This window comes from Suillus subaureus, assembly GCF_016647635.1.
Source record: "Suillus subaureus strain MN1 chromosome Unknown BJ212scaffold_7, whole genome shotgun sequence".
NCBI classification, from domain to species: domain Eukaryota; kingdom Fungi; phylum Basidiomycota; class Agaricomycetes; order Boletales; family Suillaceae; genus Suillus; species Suillus subaureus.
The window spans coordinates 388,525-410,969 of record NW_024538563.1 but is presented as its reverse complement, the minus strand read 5'-3'; the positions used below and the strand labels follow the sequence as shown (position 1 = coordinate 410,969).

Sequence of the window (22,445 nt, the reverse complement as noted above, 5' to 3'; positions counted from 1 at the left end):
GGGGCATCCCCCTCAAATCCGCATGTATGAAAGCCAGAGAGTATCAGCTCCTCTGGGGTTCGTCTAATGAGATGTGTTCTTCAAGTCAACAAGTAAAACTCACCCCCTACAGTATGCATGAGTCCTATTACCGTGATTACTCCGCAGGTAATGTTGACAGCCAGGAAGATAATAACAAGGAAGATGAGCAAGATTGTAGATCCCTGATACATGGCATGCAACCGAGCAATCACGATAACTTACATCATGTTTCAGTTGAGTCAATATTACCAAGGTATTGTTGCTGGGTAACTCACCGCCCAACATGACAGCTACGACCATATTTGTCCCATTTGCTGCGTAGTTCGTGATATTGCCTGAAAACACCCAATTAGTGATCGCCTTCAGCTTAGGATCAAATATTCGACTCACACCTGTTGATTCCTTATATTGAGCCAAAATCAGTTTTCAGAATCTCACTCACCCCTACATATGAGTGTAATCAATGGATGGGAATGAGGTGGTTGCGGAATATTCACTGCATCTGTCAGCGAGACCATTGTCATATTTGCTGTGCCGCCGGTCAGAAGGATCGAACACAGTGCATATGAGACATACGCAGAACGCTGGTACTGATAGCAAGGGATGGGCTATTAGTACAGCACCGACTTGTTGACCTCGACACATACACACAATATGGTATTTCAATATAACGTATCTAGAACGTTTTGGAGTCAGCACAACTTGCAAACCACGCTTTAGCTTAACATGAAGTACGAACAGCGAGATACAGCACAGTCATGAGAGACCAGCGTTGCCTCTGCCCCAAATTCATTGTATTCCGTTGCTTTTCTTCTGACATAAGACTGTCACTCACCCAGATCAGTTCAATCTACGACACCGTTCTTAGCAAGTCGGCCACTCCAGCAATAACACCGACCTACCTCTTGTCCGAGTGATAGCACTGGAAATATGATGAGAATATTAGGGTTTTCGAATGCTGTCCTGCTCACCCCAATCATACACGACCACGACGCCGGCGGCAACTGTGAAACCGCAAGTCAATGTTAGATCGAGACATCACCAACTGATATGACGAACCCATCCAATAGCTGAAATAGATATCCGCACTGATGAACGGCCACCAACTGAGATCATTTGAGACTACAGTCATATCCGAAAGATGGGTGTGAGCGAGTGGGGGATGTTGGGGGTCATAATGATCTAGTGTTCGTGCTAGATATACCACCCTTCAGCGCTTGTATCACCAAGATCGGCATGATGGTGATGAATATTTATGTAATGATGCCCGCTTTGAAGTATTGCGATGCGAAATCAAGCAAAAGTGGAAGCCTTCGATTAATCAATCAAAGTAGACTTTGATTCGGTTTTTAATACCCTGTTATCATTCGAACCTCGCTCGGTTCCTTCGAACAATCTTAGACCCTGTATACCAATTGTACGTATCCATGATAACACATCAAACCCTCGCGAACCTCACGCTCGGAGAAGTGGGCCCGAGTCAGCACCCAATGCAAGGGCCTGCCGCTGTATAACTGGGGACGAGAGAGTACTATAACGAGGTAAATGTTTATGAAATATGTATGCAGTGCGGGAGACTGACTGCCACTTCAATATGCACCCTTATGGTGCCATATGCGCAAGTCTCTGAACTTGGCCTCAATACCACAGATAGAAGGAGAGTGTCACATAGTCTGCTACCTCGTCATTTCGCTGGAAGGCTACACCGAAAGCATTCTTCATCGTACCGGGTATTTTGTTCCTCCAAAAACCAGGCTGCGTAGATCATTGTACACTAGCTCAATGTTGCGAAACCTTCGGACTTGAGCTTGAGCTTGATATTGAACGTTGTGAGCCCATCATGATACATCCATAAGTAACTCGAGAAGGCTGTAAGAAGCACGGAAATGAAAGTGCATGCGGCACCGGTCTGGGTTTGAAATTGTTTGAAGGAACCGACTCGGAGTAAGGTATTTGTCCTCTGGCCACACGGTACATCGTCAACGTTCCCATTTTCCAATATATCCAAAACGTTTCTCTACTAACCACAGATTTGAATCCACATGTAACTATCATATATACGTTCTGTTAGCCAATTTCCGAACTGATAGCATCAATCTTCCATTATATGGGACCTATTTAGAGTATCTTTTTGCAATGTCGAGTCTCGACAGCAACACTGCCTGCGCCCCTCCACGCCCTCATCTTGTAAAAAATATTCACTTATTACTACGATCGCCATCACACCCACCCTATATATTTGGCCATTTGCACACAAAATGAGCTTACTTGGGACAATATCAAGTCCCATAGTGTCGTCTTCACTGCCACATTTCTTCTTGCGAGACTGCTTCACTTCATCAACACAAGGTAAGCATCTTCCGTGAACGTTCGAACTGGAAACTTCCCGCCATCGATATACCTCGTGTCCCCATCGATACATAAAATCGTCGATCATAATGGCTCTCATCCTCATGACCACCTTCCATTGATTCGTTCCGCATATCGCCGGTCACCCACAAGTTATCTTCCTTATTGGTCATTCTAACGGCCCACATGGGAGACATCTTGATACCTCCTAACGCCCCCACAAGATATCTTCGAATACATCCCCATCCTCCACCTCCACACTCCTGCATCCAGAATCACCGTTCTTAAGGTCACTGTATCATGATCACGATTACAGGGTTCATTGCAAGATTTTCGCCTGCCCACGTCACCTATCCCTCTGCACCCAGAGGGACACTAGTTCAGGAGAAGGCGAAAGTTTTTATGCTGCGGAACCCTTGGGCCATCGGCTGCCTGATCTCAGACAGGTTGCTTCTACTTTCCATTCTCCTCGCTTTCCATTCGTTTGGTCCAGATGACTAATGATGCCATGGTTCTGAATATATATTTTTCAGCAATGCCATGGTATCATCAGTCACCTGGCCTTGTCCAATCACTCTCGTTTCTTCTCATGTTTCCTTAGACAAATCATTCCAAAGTATTTCACAGGCTCGTAGAATTTCTGGTCCATCAGCTGTCTGGGCCACAGCTCACGTACCCGGGCCAACAGATAATCAAGTGAAGCGACGCATTGTCTTTCTGATCATCGATCATCTGCTGGCTCCAGGGTCGGTGTCAATGATGGGTATATGTGCGTACGTATCTCGTTCGGTGCTTTACTCTGACAGTCGTCCCTGGCAGGATAGACCCCAGCAGATCTTGCAAGGACACAGACCCCAACACACAGTTTGCGGTCGCATAGGCAGAACACTATGATGGTGTGGTTCCAATCAACGTATGTATGGATGCAATTTCAGAATGTCGTGATCGACGACATTAACAGTTAGCCCCGATTTTCTAATTCTCTACTCCCCGCTTAGCATACCTCTCTTTGTCATGCTCATTCATGATAGAGGCTAAAGTCGAACCGTGAGTCCGCGCGATTCATTCCTTTTCTTCTCCGTTGCCCAGATGGATGAAAACGCATCCGAGACTGATGAGTTATCAGCCATCTGTGCCTCATGCTTCGAGGTCACTTCTTCATTATCTGTGTGCTCAGACAACGGAACTCCGCAAACACAGGAATCAGCTGTCTGGGCATCAACGACTGGGTTGGTTGCTAATAACTTTAGCTTGCCGCTTAATGCAAGTTTGGGTGAGCGGTTCACTGACTTCCAGCAGTGTTAAACATACTTTGAAACAGCATAACTAAAATAAATACTACGACAGATCCTCGACCGAATATCTCCTCCATGCAGAACACTCGGCAAGCATTTCTCTACACAAGACTGCTAGTTGGTACATGTATGTGCTCCTGAAAGACAATCGAAATCATGCTAGTTTCTGCGTCAGAGTCGGCCACAAGTTTTGCGTGATATTCTCGAACGCTAAGGATGAGGCGTGGTCCCAGTAGAAACAACTGCACGCTATATAAAATTTGAAGAACACCAGAGAGTATCTCAGTTCCGATAGAATTTGAATCCTATAGAAATGATGAGCAGTGGTTACAAGCAGATGTCAGCGACAGGCCGGCGCACCGCGACCCCTGGAGAGGCATAACTAAGCTCGATGCAAGAGACACAAAAAAAGCTAGCACGTGCCGAACTTCAGCAGAAAAAGATAATGACATTCACATTACAAGCTCACCTTGCAAAATAAAGCACATGAGATTTTATCAGCACTCTGAAACAGTCCCGATGGTCGATCCTGTCGATGGGCCGAATTGTCGCAGGTCACGGAAGTGTCTCACAGCAATCCAGACAGAAAGACATAGTGCGAGGATCTCCCAAACAGTGTTGAGCATCCAAACCAATGAGGGCAGAAGTGCGTCCCCCTCAGATCCATAACTGCACATATACATGCCAGAGAGTATCAGCTCCGCTGGTGTTTGTCCGATGAGCTATGTTTCTTCAAGTAAACAAGTAAAGCTTACCTGCTACAGTATGCTCGAGTCCTATTGCTGTGATTACTCCGCAAGCAATGGTAACAGCCAGGAAGATAATGACAAGGAAGATAAACATGATTCTAGATCTCTCATACATGGCATTCAACCGAGCAATCATGATGACTTGCATCGTGTTTCAGTCAAGTCAATATCGCCGAGGTATTGCAACTGGGTAACTCACCGCCCAACATGGCAGTTACGATCATATTTGTCCCACCTATTGCGAAGTCCACAATATTGCCTGAAACACCCAATTAGTGATCACCCTCGTACTAGGATCAAATGCTCAGACTTACATCTGTGTAGTTATCATGTTGAGGCAAGTTCAATGTTCATAATCTCACTCACCCCTGCGTATGAGTGTATTCATCAGTTTGGAATGAGATAGTTGCAGAATACTCACTGCATCTGTCAGCGAGACCAATGGCATATTTGCTGTGTGCCGCCGGTCAGAAGAGTCGAACACAGTGCATATGAAACATACGCAGAGCGCTGATACTGATATTGAGAGATGGGCCATTAGCACAGTACTAACTTGTTGGCATAAAAAACATACACAGAATATGGTATTCCAATATAACGTATCTAGAACAATTTGCAGTCAGCACAACTTGCCAACCATGCTATAGTATAGCATGAGATACGAACAACCAGGTACAGCACAGTCATGAGAGACCAGCGTTGCCTCTGTCGCGAATTCATTGCATTCCCTTGTTGTTATTCCGATATGGGACTCTGTCACTCACCCAGATCAGTTCGACCTATGACATCGTTCTTAGTGAGTTGGCTGCTCCGGCAATAGCACCGACCTACCTCTTGTCCAAGTGTTAACACTGGAAATATCATCAGAATATCGGCGGTTTTCGAACCTGGTACTATTCTACTCACCCCAATCGTATACGACCACGACGCCGGCGGCAACTGTGAAACCGCAAGTCAATGTTAGATCGAGACATCACCAACTGATTGGTACAACAAACCCAACCAACGACTGTAAAGAATATTCGAACTGATGTACGGCCACCAACTGGGATCATCTGAGACCACAGTCATATTCGAGATATGGGTGTGAGTGAGTGGGGATTGTTGGGGGTTATAACAATCTAGTGTTCGCGCTAGATATACCATCGTTCAGCGCTTGTATCACCAAAATTGGCATGATGGTGATGAATATTTAATAATGCGCGCCTTGAAATTGGTTGAAGTATTGCGATGCGAAAACAAGCAAAAGCGGAAGCCTTCGATTAATGAATCAAAGTAGACTTTGATTTGGTTTCTAACACCCAGTTATCATTCGAACCTTACTCGGTTGCTTCGAACAATTCTAGACCCCGTACACCCACTGTACGTATATGTGATAAAACACTAAACCTTCGTGCACCCCGTGCTCGGAGAAGTGGACCCAAGTCAGCACCCAATGCAAGGGCCTGCCGCCGTAGAGAGGAATTATCCATCGAGGAGAGGCTTGAGAGTACTATAACGAGGTAAATGTTTATGAAATACGTATACAGTGCGGGAGACTGACTGCCACTTCAATATGCTCCTAAGGTACCATATGCGCCAGTCTCTGATCTTGGCCTCAATACCGCAAATAGAAGGAGTGTCGCATAATCTGTCACCTCGTCATTTTGCTAGAAGGCTGCACCGAAAGCATTCATCGTCGTACCAGGTATTTTTGCTCTTCAGAAACCAGGCTGCGTAGCTAGATCACTGTACACTTGCTCGATGTTGCGAAACCTTCTGACTTGATTTTGAGCGTTCTGGGCATCATGATACATCCATGAATAGCTCGAGAAGGCTGCATGAAGCACGGAAATGAAAGTGCAGCGCCGGTCTGGGTTTGAAATTGTTCGAAGGAACCGACTCTCGGAGTAAGGTTCTTGCCCTCTGGCCACGCGGTACATCATCAACGTTCCCTACTAACCACAGATTCAAATCCAATGCATGTAACTATATCACATATACGTTCTGTTAGCCAATTTCCGATCTAACAGCATCGATATTCATTTATGGGAACTATCTAGAGTGTCTTTTTGCAACGTCGAGTCTCGACAGCAACACCGCCCGCGCCCTCATCTCGTAAAAATATTCACTTATTACTACGATCGTCATCACCCCCACTCTATATCTCTGCTCATTTGCACGCAAAATGAGCTTACTTGGGATAATATTAAGTTCCATAGTGTCGTCTTCACTGCCATACTACGTGCCATTTCTTCTTGCGAGACTGCTCTACCTCGTCAACACAAGGTAAGCATATTCCGTGAACTTTCATCCAGGATACGCTCTGACTCCCCGCGACCCAGCACCTCCCACTGCACTCACACGGACAGCCCATATGGGAAATATGGTGATGACCACGAAGCTGACTCGTTGCTTTATCAGCCATCTCGGCTTCTACTCATTAGCATCATGAATCATTGCCATTAATTCAACGCTACTCCTTCTCTCTAGTTCCTCGCACACCATCCGTCATTCCCCTCACTTTATTCGTCTTCATAAACATAATTTCTCCATTTACCTGAGTCGAGTCCAGATGGCAGTGTCATGGTGGCTGAACCAGGGGCACTGTGTCATCACTCTTCTGGGTTTCTGCTCATCATGGTCCCTTCTCCTTCTTTCATTATGCTCACATAGATGATAGATCTCGAATTGATTTGATGGTTGTGAAATCCTTGGGGCTATCAGTTGTCTGAGCTCAGATACACGGCTGTTTTGACTTTCCTGCTTCACAGAACTTTTGCATCCTGTTCTACATGTACGGCCCAGATAGATGATTGCACACTTTTTTGTGCTCAGACAAGTGGTGCCTTGGTGATACTTTATCGGGTGCGCTTACTCCCCGCTCAGCTCATCACATCTCCTTGCCATGCGCATCTGTGATAGAGGTAAATACTCGAGCCGTAAGTTTTCTAATTCAATCATACACTGTATCGTTGAATCGTGCTTGAAACAAGAACATTGTTGTCGCAGACGTGACTATGTGAAAGTGGATTCAATCAGATGGTGGGCACCCAATTAATTGACTGGGGTTTCCAGGACATCGACGCCCTGCTTCTACCCTTCACACATGATTCGGCACTCCTCTGCGGCCCAGATGGATGACAAAGGTGGCCTTGCCCTCCCGTCAAGTTGTGCGTCTAATCGGAGCCTTATCTAGCCTATCTGATCATCCTACTCTTCTGATTCATTGTGCGCCCATAGACTTCGTCCTCCATCCGGCCATAATCGAACACCCAAGCTTCATATCTAAGCCTTCCCTTCATACAAAGAAACTTCCCGCCATCGATGTACCTCGTGTCCCCATCGATACCTAAAATCGTCGATCCAGATAGACACATGAAGCGACGCATTGTCGTTCTGATCATAGATCATCTGCTGGCTCTAGGGTCAGTGTCAATGATGGGTATATGTATGTACGTATCTCGTTTGGTGCTTTATTCTGACAGTCATCCTTGGCGGGGTAAACTCCAGCAGATCTTGCAAGGACACAGACCCAACGCATAGTTTGCAGTTGCATAGGCAGAATACTATGATGGTGCGGCTCCGATCAACGTGTGTATGGATGCAATTCCAGAATATCGTGGTCGATGTCATTAATAGTTAGCTCTGATTCTCTAATTCTCTACTCCCCGCTCAACATACCTTATCTCTTTGCCACGCTCGTTCGTGATAGACCGCGCGATTCAATCCTGTTCCTTTTCCGTGGCCCGGATAGATGAAACCGCATATGAGACTAATGAACTATCAGCTATGTGTGCTCAGACAACGGAACTCCGCAAACACGAGAATCAGCTGTCTGGGAATCGACTGTATTGATTTCTAGACACTCCAGATGATTTCAGCTTGCCACTTGGTACAAGTGTGGACGGGCGGCTCACTGACTTCTAGCAGTGATACAATGAGAAGCGGGTTTGTCTACATAAACCTCGTCTCAAATATACTTCGAAACAGCATAACTAAAATAAATACTACGACGGATCCTCGACCGAATATCTCCTCCAAGCAGAACACTCGGCAAGCATTTCTCTACACAACACTGCTAGTTGGTACATGTACACGATCCTGGAAGACAATCGAAATCATGCTGATTTCTGCGTCGGATTCAGCTACGAGCTTAGCGTGATATTCTCGAATGCCGATGATGAGGCGTGGACCCAGCACAAACATCTGCACGACCCCTAAAATTTGAACAACACCATTGACTATCTGAGCTCCCATAGAATTTGAATTCTACAGAAATGATGAGCAGCGATTACAGGCAGATGTCAGTAACAGGTCGGCGCACCGCCAACTCTGGAGAGAGAACACTAAGCTGGAGGCAAGAGACGCAAACAAAGCTGGCATGTGCGGAATTTGAGCAGAAAAAGATAACGACGGTCACATTACAAGCTCACCATGCAAAATAAAGCACGTGGGATTTTATAAGCACTCTGAAACAGTCCCCGATGGTCGATCCTGTTGATGGGCCGAGTCGTCGCAGGTCACGGAAGTGTTTGACAGCAATCCAGACTGAAAGACACAGTGCGAGGACCTCCCAAACAGTGTTGAGCATCCAAACCATTGAGGGCAGAAGCAGGGCATCCCCCTCAAATCCACTATCGCATGCATGCGTGCCAGATAGTATCACCTCAACTGGTGTTCGTCCAATGAGTTATGTTCTTTAAAGTCAACAAGTAAAGCTTACCCACTACAACATCCCTGAGTCCTATTGCTGTGATTACTCCGCAGGTGATGATTACAGCCAAGAAGACAATCGCAAGGAAGATAAATATGATTCTGGATCTCTGATACATGGCATGCAACCGAGCAATCATGATGACTTGCATCGTGTTTCAGTCGAGTCAATATCAATGAGGTATTGCAGCTGGGAACTGACCGCCCAACATGGTAGGTACGACCACAGCTATCCCATTTATTACGTTGTACACAATAGTGCCTGAAATACCTAGTTAGCGATCGCCCTCGTCCTAGGACCAAACACTCGAACTCACATCTATCGAGTCATTATGTTGAGCCAGGTTCAATAGTCAGAATCACACTCACCCCTACAAATGAATGTATCCATTAATATATCGGATGGGAATGAGATGGTTGCGGAATACTCACTGCATCTGTCAACGAGACCAATGGCATAGCTCCTGTGTGCCGCTGGTCAGAAGAATCGAACAGTGTATATGAGACATACCCAGAAAATCGGCACTGATTATGGTCAGAGATGAGCTGTTAGCATATGCCAATTTGTTGGCCACAACACATACACAGAATATGGTAGTCCAATATAGCGTATCTAGAACGTTTTAGAATCAGCACAACCACGCTATAGCATGACATATGGTACGAACAACGAGATACAGCACAGTCATCAGAGACCAGCGTTGCCTCTACCCCAAATTCATTGTATTCCTTTGCTTTTCTTCTGATATGGGACTCCGTCACTCACCCAGATCAGTTCAATCTATGACACCATTCTTAGCAAGTTGGCTGATCCGTTGATAACATCGATTTACCTCTTGTCCGAGTGTTAGGACTGGATATATCATGAGAATATCGGTGGTTTTCGAATACTGTCCTGCTCACCCCAATCATATACGACCACGACGCTGGCGGCAACTGTGAAATGACAAGTCATTGTTAGATCGAGACATCACCGACTGATGCGACGAACCCATCCAATAGCTGAAAGAAATATTCGAACTGATTATCGGCCACCAATTGGGATCATTTGAGACTATGGTCATATTCGAGAGATGGTGTGGGCGAGTGGGGGATGTTGGGGGTTATAACGATCTGATGTTCGTGCTAGATATACCGCCGTTCAGCGCTTGTATCGCCCAAATCGGCATGATTCAAGTAAGTATTGCGATGCGAAATCAAGAAAATAGTCAAAGTGTTAGATTAATGAATCAAAGTAGACTTTGATTTGGTTTCTGGTACCCTGTTATCATTCGGGTCCTGCTACCCGGTTCCTTTGAACAGCTTCAAACGCTGTACACCCATTGTACATATCCTAAACCCTATGCCCGGATAAGTGGACTCAAGGGAATTAGCCACCAGGAGAGAGACAGTACTATAACGAGGTAGTGTACAGAGTTCGTGTGACATCATTCGGGTTCCTTCGAATTTCAAACCCAGACCAACCCAGCGCCTGCACTTTCGTTGCTGTGCTTTTCGCAGCCGGTTATACCAATACCAATATTAAGTCCGAAGGATCAGCAATATCGAGCTACTGGTGTACACTGATCTACACAGCCTGATTTCCGGAGGAACAAAATTTTAAAATACCCGGTACAATAATGAATGCCTTCGGTGCAGCCTCCCAGCAAAACGACGAGGTAGTAGACTATGCAATACTCTCCTTCTAATATCCATCTGTGGTATTGAGGCCAAGTTCGGAGACTCGCACATATGGTACCCCAAGAGAGCATATTGAAGTCAGTCTCCCCACTGTACACATATTTCATAAACATTTACGATATACTCCAAAATCTACAATATTATGCATTTCCTCCTATATATAATAAAGGACTTCCCGCCATACAATTACACTCTCCGTTCACCTGTTCCACACATAACGTTGCTCATCAATATTAATGTCAACGTTCACATCCAGAACGTTTTACATAATTGCTACACAGCGCAATACCTCAGAATACAACGTGATACGGTAATGCGGGACATTTGAAAGATTTCTCGACAAATCAACGTACGTAAATACCCTCTTTGAAAAATGCACGGTGGGGCTTTTCCCGGGAAGTTATTGCAATTCCTTTACAAATACTGTAAAATACCCATTTCAGGTACACACAATGGATTCTCCGAATTCAGCCTTGCATCACGCTCACCTTCGAGTTTGAAGATGCATATATCGAGCAGCCCAGGTATCGACATGGCGGGCAATACATATAAGTACTTACAAATGAACGGTATCAGCGACCGTAAGCTCTGCTGAGCCTGCTCTGGACAGGGATATCAACTGTGACACTTTTCCTCAGTTCGTCACCCCAACCGAGTTCTTGGCAGCGCTCCAGCATCCAAACCTGCCCAGTCCATATGAACAGCTGCATACCCCACAACCTGAAGTCATCGTGTGCAACATACAGTTTCAAGAGTTTTGATTGTAACATGAACATCGTGACGGACATCTGTGGTGGCGCTACTAGTACATTTAGTGCCAACAATTAAGTAAAAACATCATGACCAGAACCATGTGCATAACACGCCAGTGCTCAGCACAGCTGCACCGACAACAGAAACAACTGAAAGTGAATTCCTCAGGCCAGCACCAATGTCCCCTTTACTCGTGCTCCCAGGCTCCCATGTAGCTCCCGACATCCCATTCGAGGTTGCCAGCACACTCGGGTCAACCCTTGCTGTATTCGCCGTCTTCGTGACCGCCGTGGTAGAGAATGTCTGGGTGGAGGGGTTCCCTGACTCTGCATATGCGTTGGAGGAGAGGAAGACGAGTGCGGCGCCAGGGGCGGGGACAGTCACTTGACATGTATTAGACGACTGGTCGCAGTTAATTGTCTGCACGTTTTCTGAGCCCGTTAGGCGGCCATCAGACTCGAAGGTCCCACCAAAGGTCTGAAAAGGACATGAGTAAACGAAAAAAAATGGTGACCAGACACACCTGGCCTGCCCACGTAATGTTGGACTTCTCTGACACGGAAGGTGCCACTAGATATCTAAGATGGGAATTAGTTTAGCGAGTAGTGATACTATGGAACACGTACTTGACTTGTATTTGTGCAGGCGTGGCGTTGCTCTGTCCAATTGCCGAGCCGCCTATGGAAATTGTTGTTGTATAATCGCTCGCACCGCTCGGATCTGATACGTAATTGAGTAGTACAAGGCGCACGGGGGCACCATTTTCGTAGATTGCGTAGGCAGGGGTAAACATGTTGTCGGTGTTAGCCTGCAGGTCAATAATTTGTGCGTTGCCAGAGGGTCCGAACGCTTCAGCGACGACAATTGTGCTGTAAAATATAGAGCCAATCGTCCATTGGTGGTATGCCGACTGGTTCGTAGGAGGTGCTACAAAAGAAATGTAAGTATGGCCTTCTCTCAGCTGCTTTCAACTGGGGAGAGCTCACGAGTGAAAGGCTGGACAGGGTGCGTGGCTCAGTGACACCTCAAAGGGTTTAGAACACGTAACTTACATTGTAGTACACATCTTGTCCACCAACGTGCATCATTGCGCCCGAGAAGTTGCTATAAGCCATCTGAAGGCCATAATCGAGTGCCCATAGAGTCGCGCCAAAGGCATCACTAATCCCTGGTAAGCCACCACAGGATGCTGAGTTGGTCTCCATCATGATGAAGGGCAATCCACTGGCTTGCGCATAACTGGTGGAGTTGAGATAGGGAGCAATGATATTGATGCCAGAGGTGTGGTTGAGGAAGTTTTGAAACACGTCTTGTGGGACGACAGGAGAACCGATGCCGTACTCAGCGAAGCAGTTATCGGTTGGGTAACTTTAGAAACTTGAGAAACTGTGTAAAAAATCACAGATAGAGCTCACTGTTCAACTGCCAGCGCTCCCAAGCTTGAAGAATAGGATCCAATGAGTCCGGTATCCCACACGGCTGATGGTATTGGATTAGTTTTTGGTATCAAGCACAGAATATAATTAGAACCGAACATTCTGGAGTCCATTGGCCTGTGATAGATGGGGCAACCAAGTTGTTTTTAACAGGAATATTGGCATCGTTGTTGACGGCGGCAGCTACTATGCCAAAATCGCCGAAGTAGTCAGAGGGTGAGTATGTGGAAGGTCGGACCCCGTGCCTGATGAAACTGTCGGAATTTTAGAGTAAAGAACAAAATACGACCACGAACGCTGCATAAAGATCGGGCTGCGGTGATGAGTAGTGATTGGTTCGAGATATAGAGAGGACATACCTCATTTCCAACTTGAAACCCGAGCAAATATCCAGGGCCGCTCAACACAGCTTCGCCAACTTCCGCGATGGCGAGTCGTAGGTTACTTGTGTCATTGAACGGTATCCCTACGCCAATGTCATTGACGGTGTGGAGTAAATTATATGAGCCTTACCAAGGAACCATTTTGTATTTACAAGGGCCGATATGTTCGCCATTGTGTAGAAAACCTCAGCCGTGTAAAGAAGTGTTGGGGTGGCAGTCTGAAGCATTCAGAAAGAAGTAATTAAATATGATGTAATCGACAATGATCATGCACATTGCACGCACCACATCAGTCGTAGTGCCACGTTCTTTGGCTACCATCACACCTCCAGGAAGACTATCGACGAGGACTGCAGTCTCTTGGGTATTTCCTCCGACTCGAATGTGCACTTCGCCTGCCCGTTCGCGAAGGAGGGCCATGAGGTTTAAAAAGGGAACCTGTAAATACGTGCTATGACATATAAGTTCGTGTATGTGAACCTAGTAGCCTCGTCAGGACTTACGCATTTACACCGACTACAAACATTTGTGATCAGTAGATATAACTACTGGATGGGACATGATTGGACTTACAAATCTGGTTGACGACAGTGAATTCAATAGAGAAACCCATGAACGACCCTTTCTGGGGTATACTCAGACCCTGCATAGTTGCCGACGAACTGGAAAGCTGGATTCCGAATTGTGTTGTGAACCCTGCAGGAACGGGGGGAGGTGTTAGTACGGTAGGATCATAAGCTGCAGCGCCGGTATAATTTGCAGAAGCTGCACTGGTAGTAGCAGTTGAATCTGCAAATGGAACTTGGTGGTACACCGTCACGCTAGCATTGACGAGGGATGATAAGATGACAAGGAAAAAAGCCAAAGGGTGGAATAATCGCATGGAAGTCGTATTGGAAAAGAATCAGAGAAAGTAATAGTGAGCGACGAGAACAAGGAGTAACCACTGAGTAATGGAGGAGGTCGTGGCAAAGCAACGAGGCGAATGACTGCAGGCCCTGGCCAGCACAGTGGGTATAATAAACAAATTTACAATGGAAGGCCGTTAATACTTCATACTATACGGTAGTCGGCATCGAACCGAACTAGTATTCAGTCATCTGATTAGATTTCTATTACAAACCTCCACGCAGCAGCTGGCAGGGCAACCAAAATGAAATGATTACTCGGGAGCTTTGCAGCCAAAAAACCTTCTGAGTGGCCTGCTTGTAACGATGTTCATAATCCATTATAATCTACTACCTTTTCACCGAGTTCGACAGATTCTTCGATGAAGCCTTCAATACTTGTTCCCTAATCACTCTGCTGAAGGACGCCGAATTGTTCTGGATGGACCACAAGAACGTCAAGACCAATAACAGCGATATCAACATTTGAGTTGCCCGGTTTAAAACCTGACAACATTGCTGTCGAGCTTCGGCGCAGCCACTATGTCTGTAGACTCGAAGCGCTCGAGCGACCCTGATAAGGGCGGTTGCCACTGGTTTCACACCCAGTTCAGAACTTCATCAGATACTGTAGCGGTCCAGTGCGCGCCACATCGATCAAGTTCAGCCTCCCGCTTCCACTTCCATTCCTCCGGCCTCAGGCCTCGAGCCTACATAAGCTCACGGACCTTAACCACTTCATCCCGCTCGCGACGCGCTTCTCTTGATGAGCCACGCATGCCACAATGTTCAAGTGGCCGTACATTCAGGACGATCGAACGCTTGTGGTTCAACTATGGAATCTTGACGTATTACTAATTGCTGTGGCTGGAACCAATTGCAACTCGTCCTGTGTGGAATGTGCCAGGCGATCCGCACCTTCAGGACGCGCTGCTTAACCACCACCCGTCATTGGCCTCCAGTGGCAGCCACCTATGTCATACGTCTTGAGACTTAAACTGAATTGTGACGCAATGAAGGGTCTTGCCGGTTATTTTTGTGACGGCTAGCAAATGCAACAGTAAGCTTGTGTATCAAGTCTTTTTTTGGGCAGACCAAAACGAAGAAAGACGGCTTCCTTCTGTCATTATTGCTGAACTTGTGTATTCACGATGGTGGAGTCTGTCCTACAGAACTCGATACCACACTTTGTATCGTCCAATCGCTCTTTACCAGATGCCGAGTCTGCGAAATACTGCTGATGTCGCTTTGCAAGGAACTTTTCTACCAATGGTCAAGCTAGTAGAGTAAAGCACAGGAATTGTGCTGTGCCAGAAAATCGTCCGAGATTGGATTTCCAGAGATTTCCTCATAGGGCTTTGCACTGTGCATGAGGCATGTCAGCGGAGTCTTTTCCTGGCTGTCGTCATTTCACTTAGGCGCCATGCTATCTATATAATATAATTCACCTGTCACTAGGTGTCCCTCAGGCTTTGGCCGTTCCGCTCACTTCTACGACGCTCTTCATCTTCCTGTCCCTATCAAGTCAAACTAACGACCAAACAAAGTTTGTCCACAGTCCATCCCTTTCCTACTATCATGAGTGCATTTGCGTACAAAGCACACTTGGCCGCTCGCGTATGTCTCCCCGCGTACCTATCCTTGTCATGTTTTAATGTCTGGTATAGTCTGCAGGTGGACACAAAAAGAAGTCCCATCACCACGACAGTCCTCCACCAAAGCACATTGAAGAACCTGTCTCACAAACCTTCCATCCTCCTGTGTTGGCAAGAGCTCACGCTCACCAGTTCATTCACTCTCTGGGGGGTGATTCAAACACTATTGCGCCTCACGCAGTTGCGGATCCTCCTGTATCTAATAACTTTGCTGGTCAGGGCGCTTACCGGGCCCGGATCTTCGAACGAGTGAGTGTTATGGGTTGATAAAGGAAACATACTTCATTGAGACGCCACCCCTAGTACGGTGTTTCCTAGGCTCAGCAGTGCCACAGTTCTCGAATATCGTCCGTGCGCTTTGGCTGTGCCGCTGTGCATGAAGCGTGTATGTCAATGAGGCAGGCCTCCTATTACTAGGAGCTGGTCCTCAACTCTTCGCCATTTGAGCCATGGTGTACCTATACGGCTTGGTGGATCCAATGCCCTCTGTTTCGTTTCTGTCTCTGTCATGTTTGGAAGCGCATACGTCAATGAGGCAGGTCTCCTAATACTAGGAGCTGGTCTTTACTGTTCGCCATCCGAGTTATGGTGATTGATACTCTTGTGTTGTATCCGATGCCTTCCACTTTCTTATGTTTCTGCATACTGCTCGTGTTTCGAAGGATGTACTATGTCGATGAGGCAGGTCTTTTAGGAGCTGGTCTTCATTCGTCGAGCATGGTATGATACCGATACGCTTGTACTGCCAGTGTTTCCACATCTTCCACATTGTTTAGTTTCCGCATTCATGACCCACTGCTATTTGATGCTATATTTCATGTTTACGACCTCGATGACATTACCATACAGTTCGATACTAGTATGTACGACAGGTATCGTGAATGTATGTCTCATCCATTTATAAATTTGTCAGTGGTGACGTCCATATGTATGAATATGCAATTGGGATTGCTGCGTGCAAGCAACCGATTCGATGTGCGGTATCCGGAATGTGCCACTGATGGTCCCTAGGCCTTTTGCGTCTGAGCGTTAGTTAGAAGAGCTCATTGTAGTGAGAAGACTGATAAGATAGGATTTGTTGAGAATCCCGGAGCCGGCAAATACGGAAGTCCGTCAAAGGGAATGGGCGCAACGACCTGCATTTAATGACGGGGCTCCGCATGCTTCCTAATTCAGGTGTTGCGCTCTATAGCAGATCGAAATACCTATGCATATGGGGTGTAGGGGGAAATAGAAAAGCGCTCGCGGCCATCCCCGACCCCGGGGAAATCGGAAACAGTATTGTCCGAGCGTCTTAGCCAAGAATGTCACCTTTAGATACATTGCTTCACAGGCACGATTGAGCACGAGCGCCTGTGATAATGAGGCACGGCGAACTCATCCGGTTACTTTGGGGTATTTCATATACTGCTTCTGGAGTTCTAACACGCAAGAGATATCAAGAAGGGCTTGTCTCCGAGGGATAAGGATCTTCTGGGAAACAGGGCGTCTCCTCCATTGTCGCCGCGGCGGAAGATAGTGGCACCCGAGACTGTCAGTAACATGCAATGAGACCTAGTCAGGAGCACTAAAAAGACTAGTGGCAATAATCTTTACTTTGCTAAATCAGGTAAAGGAAATTCAACTCAACCATTCGTTAACGTTCTCATCATGCCGCTTACCGTGATGATGTGAATGTATTCCTGAATTCAACATCTGGGTAACATGAAACCGAACTAAGCGGAAAATACTGCCCGCAACTGCTACAGTTACAATTACCAATGGGTCCTGCCGGGTGGCGCTTCCTGGTCTCAAGCGAACACATTGGTGTGGTAGAAGCCCTGCTGTAGTTGGGTAAGATTAAAATGCAGTACTGTGTACTGTGACTGCCTATTATGTCCGAGCTGCTGGTACACAGCCTCTGAGTCCGAAAAGAACTTTCAGAAATTCCTCGACTCGGAGACCCCATCTGAATGCACAGCACTAGGCAGCCCGCAGGCACAATTGATTGTCTTATTCCGATCACAAGTAGGTTAAATCGTTTGCTATGCAAGTACTTCTCCTGACGCATGACCTATGTAGCCGAGTGATAAACTCGGTGGCATTTCTGATCGAAAGCTCAAGTAGCTCATGTCGGACTCGAACACGTTTGGTTCACCCGGGAAATCTATGTGAGTCGCTCCCGAACTAATCTCCGACAAATATTCTTGTCAGACAACTGTCTGAGTCTCTGGTGTTGGTATCGCAGGTTGATAGCAGCCGGTGTTCAAACGTTCATATCTGTCTATATATTGATCCTGAACTCGAAATAGCTAGAACGCCACGTTTTTTCCTGTCCTATTGTGGCAGCCTGCAGGACTTGGGCTTCTATCTATAGGGCGTCAATCTCATTCGTACCACATTGTCAATAGGTTCTATCGCCGCCGTTATGGTTCTTTTTGACAATCGTGTTGGTAGAGCGCCAACCGTCATGGCAAGCTGTCATAGCCGAGTCCAAGCACGACAAGGGGCGTGCTGCAGGTATATATACTACTGATATCTGCAAGTAGCACCAACTCAACCCACGGCGCGAGCTCTCAAAAGACAGACGCGATATCTGGGGTATCTGGCTCTTTCTTCTTCCATTCCATTTTGAACTCGTAGCAACTTCAAGCATCAACCTATCTCTCCATGTCAACCTGCGGGACTCAAGCACGCAAGTGTGCTAGTGCTGTAAGTGAGCATCGCTTTACAGAGAAGCCAGCACCTGACGAGGAACGTGATTGTAGAAAAGCTCCAAGCAGTCATCTCACAGTTCTGGCTCATCATCGCGAAAAAACATTGCTACTGCTGATGCCAATGCCGAGCGTCGAGGATCCATTCCTATCATGAGCAAATTTGATATGCACCAATTCGATCGTGTAAGTGTTTCTGGTAACAGCTGCTGTCGTTCGGTGTCTCACAGAACTATAGTATGGGGAACCCGCCTCGACGTCTCCTGTCCAAAACCTAAAACCAGAGGTCGGACGGTCGAATACATTGCCCGTGCCCGTGCAGTGTGCTGGGAATGCCCGAATTTACCTTCGAGTAAGTATCACATGCATATGAGCAACACAGGACTAAGTTGACATTGCTACAGACTCAGACGAAGTGAAGCGATATATGGAAAGAAGAAAGATTGATCAAAAAGCTTTCCTTGAGCTACCGACAAAATATTTGTTATCTTACATCACGCTTTACTGAATATTGACTATGTGGAAATCTGACTCATCTGTAACTTGATACCATCGACTTTTGTAATTCTATTAGTGTACTTTATGCAATGTTCATCATCTACATCAGCGACCATACACTGGCACCGTGTTTGCAATTTTCACATGACCCTACACGATGACATCATCGTTATTTTCAAGAAAGAGACGCTGTACATTCGCTGCAAATATTCATTTGACTGATGTAAGTTATGTATATATATCATGACATATACTTCATTCCTACTTGTTCGGAGCCACAGGAAGAAATGAACCTTGCTCCGCGGTCGGGGTGCATGGATGCCAGGTGTGGGAGTAGTGGCGCTTCAATAAGTTCAGATTTCCCAAGCTTCGGTTTGGCCACTGGCAAGATCAGGCGCCGTTTATCGGATTCCGACTCCTAGTAGTACTGAGATGGCAAAGACATCGAATTTAGGCAGGCAAAACATCACCTCGCTCAGAACGACGACCTGCTAGTAGTGACCTCCGGAAAACGTCCAACATGGCCTGTTTAAGTGAGCGTCGACTACGGTATTCCGAGATTATAACATACGCTGATCGGAGTAGCGTGTCAACCATGTAACTGCACATCTGATCGCCCGTCAGGCCTGTGTAAGGGTCCTTGAAATGAACTGTTGAAGTCCATTCGGCTAGTAAGACCGTCGGAGTAGAACACTAAAAAGACAGTGCTACTGATGCCACGTCTGCCTACACGGTATTAGTCAACTGGGTTCCTACATTCAATTAACGAGCCATCATAAAGCCTGGGTGACTGAAAGACTGAAATTCAGTCTCCAAAGCTTCATGAGAGTCGCAATTTGCATATACTATACGACAAGCTGCCATGGATTCTAGATGGGGAGTACTGCAACAGTGCGCACTGAAATGAGATATCAACCCTAGTCAGTAACAGTTAACGTTGAATGTTTTGCCGGTTTATTTTTTTGAGTGTGGAGGACGAAATCAACCGAGATAAAAGGTTTATGTACTATTCCTGTCGCGGAGAGTGAAATATGTGCATGAGCGCTTGAGCAGCCGACCGACTTGCCGAGAGACTGCCATGGGGAACACCCAAGATAGCATTCATCATGATGCGCGATAACTCAATGCATTGACAACACAACGTCAGTGCCGATGGAACAGCAAGAGAAAATCCACACTGAACCCCTTGGAAACTCCCGCAGTTGCGCTCCTTGCTGAGGCAAAAGACTCCGGAGATTAGCCCATTGCCATTTCACTCACATCGGTGGCCTTGGACCGCCGACGGGACAGATGCAGGCCGGCGCCAGTGGTAGTTATTGTTCAAACAGCAAATAAACTGAAGAAATATACTGTTGTTGAGTAGGGTGATGCGCGTTCCAGACACGCCATTACGATTTCTACCACGTCTCACTTCTTTGTACGACGGCCCTTGCAAGTCGCCTCATACGTCGGCCGTATTCTATGACAGGAAACTGGATACGACACGTGTTATACTTTTGCTTGTGTCGTGATTAAGGCCATCAGCATCATGATCAGGTAAGTAGAGTGAATTTCAAGGAAGAACACTGTTGACCTCAAGTGTCTGCCACGATGTCAACTTCGGCGTTGTTCAAACCTGTGTTGGATCAATAATTGATGCAGCGAGGCTGGACGTTGAACCCAGCAATGCCACGAACATCACTAGCATGTTGACAAAATCTCGAATAGTTCTCCGATCATCTGCGACGTTCACTTGGCGTGAGCCACTGCCATTTCAAGTTGCGGTTTCAATCTGATTCAAAAAGGGAGCACTCTTAGATGGACTTTCCCTTTCTACTAAGCGCTGGATGGTGATATATCAAGCACGTTGATGCGATCATATACGTCCACCAAGTTCCGCTGTTCGCTCACTCTCATTCTCTAATAGTATGACTCTAGTCTCGAATGATCCCAGGTGGTGGCCACTCATCAATGCGAATCTTATTCGCAGTTATTTTATTGGTTCGTTCAGGGTCGGCCGCATGATGATGACGGTGATGTCGATCTAACGTTGACTGCGGTTGCACAGTTGCTGCCTCTGTTGGGCTAATGTACAATTGGGGTGAATAAAACTGAGTATGAAAGAACCATTGATTTCCTTATAATATTTCCAGCACTTACTTTTGGACAAGAGGTAGGTCGATCCATTACCGGGGCAGCCCATTCACTTAGAATTGTGTTACAGGTTGAACTGATCTGGGTGAGCGGACTCCCACATCAAAAGAACGACGTGAAAATACAACTTGTTCACGGCAGAGGCAACATTGGTCCCTGATGACCTTTCTCTATCTCAGTGTATGTACCTTGTGCTTCAACATTTACGCTTAGCAAGTACGAGTTTTGCTGACTTCAAAATATCCTAGGTGCACTATGCTGGAATAGGATATGCTGTGTATGTTTGGAAGTTTAAGCTATTGATGTTGTGCTCATTACCCATCTCTTACAATCAGGATAAATATTTTGAGTACGTCTCCTCGCATAGACTCTGTTTATTTCTTGTCACGGGCAGCATACAGTCAGTGTTCCAACAATTTCGAAAACAGGTGCAGTGAGCATTCCACACCGATGCTTTCCATTCCCGTCCAAACAACTGAACTACCATGCAGGGGTGAGTGAGATTCTCAAACAACTTGTCAATTCAATTCAATGACTCCCACAGTTGTGAGTTTGTTTCGAGCCTGTGATCCTCCGAAGTTGATAACTAACGTTGCTGGATTTGTCAGGCCTCATCATGTACGACACACATGATTGGATGAGTGACGTTGTAAATGCAATACTTGGCGGTGAGCTATACGCCTCGGTGACGCTGACTTGACTGAAACATAATGCAAGTCATCATGATCACTCGGTTGCATGCTATGTATCAGCGATCCAGAAAAGTGCTGGTATTTCTCGTCGTCATCTTCCTGACCATCAGAATCGCCGACGCAGTGATGACTGCAATAATGACGATGCAGCTTACAGCGAGTAAGCTTTGGTTATGTATGAAATGTTTAAGTGCATCAGGCTCATTAGCAAGTACCAGAGGAATCCATTCTCTCCAGCACTTATCAGTGCGTGTTTGACCATACGGCAGAATTCCTATTTCTGGATTCCGTAACTTGGATACTCGGCGCTGTATGGGAAGTTATCCTACTATGTCTCGCAATCTGGGTTGCTGTAAAACACTTCCGTGAACTGCCACGACACTCAACAAGAGGTGTTATCGGAGACTGCTTCACAGTGTTAATGAAAACTCATATGGGTTACTTTGCGAGGTGAGCTCATAATTTGAATGTGGTTCTCTTTTTCCGCTCACGCTCTGCATGTACTAGCTTTGTTGCTATTCCCTGC

At 46.3% G+C, this 22,445-nt stretch overlaps 3 protein-coding genes across 3 annotated transcripts; 2 read left to right on the top strand and 1 right to left on the bottom strand.

Annotated features, from left to right (window-relative positions):
- Window positions 1-11,486: 11,486 nt before the first annotated feature.
- Window positions 11,487-14,485, bottom strand: BJ212DRAFT_1336353 (glycoside hydrolase family 79 protein). Its single transcript, XM_041334941.1, has 13 exons — window positions 13,935-14,485; window positions 13,865-13,877; window positions 13,647-13,812; window positions 13,492-13,579; window positions 13,338-13,444; window positions 13,275-13,291; window positions 13,078-13,223; window positions 12,958-13,021; window positions 12,595-12,910; window positions 12,529-12,538; window positions 12,169-12,469; window positions 12,066-12,120; window positions 11,487-12,019 (listed from the first exon to the last, which is right to left on the bottom strand). Exons 1-13 carry the CDS (start codon window positions 14,242-14,244, stop codon window positions 11,627-11,629), a joined length of 1,986 nt encoding a protein of 661 aa, XP_041195988.1. The 5' UTR covers window positions 14,245-14,485; the 3' UTR covers window positions 11,487-11,626.
- A 1,341-nt stretch (window positions 14,486-15,826) lies between these two features.
- BJ212DRAFT_1297401 (uncharacterized protein) lies at window positions 15,827-16,914 on the top strand (the record flags this gene model as incomplete). Its single annotated transcript, XM_041332590.1, has 7 exons — window positions 15,827-15,865; window positions 15,916-16,152; window positions 16,222-16,250; window positions 16,306-16,491; window positions 16,566-16,623; window positions 16,753-16,762; window positions 16,817-16,914. 7 exons carry the CDS (start codon window positions 15,827-15,829, stop codon window positions 16,912-16,914), a joined length of 657 nt encoding a protein of 218 aa, XP_041195987.1.
- A 1,638-nt stretch (window positions 16,915-18,552) lies between these two features.
- BJ212DRAFT_1297400 (uncharacterized protein) lies at window positions 18,553-19,015 on the top strand (the record flags this gene model as incomplete). The annotated part of the gene is made up of 4 exons (XM_041332589.1): window positions 18,553-18,594; window positions 18,651-18,782; window positions 18,835-18,948; window positions 19,001-19,015. 4 exons carry the CDS (start codon window positions 18,553-18,555, stop codon window positions 19,013-19,015), a joined length of 303 nt encoding a protein of 100 aa, XP_041195986.1.
- Window positions 19,016-22,445: the final 3,430 nt, after the last annotated feature.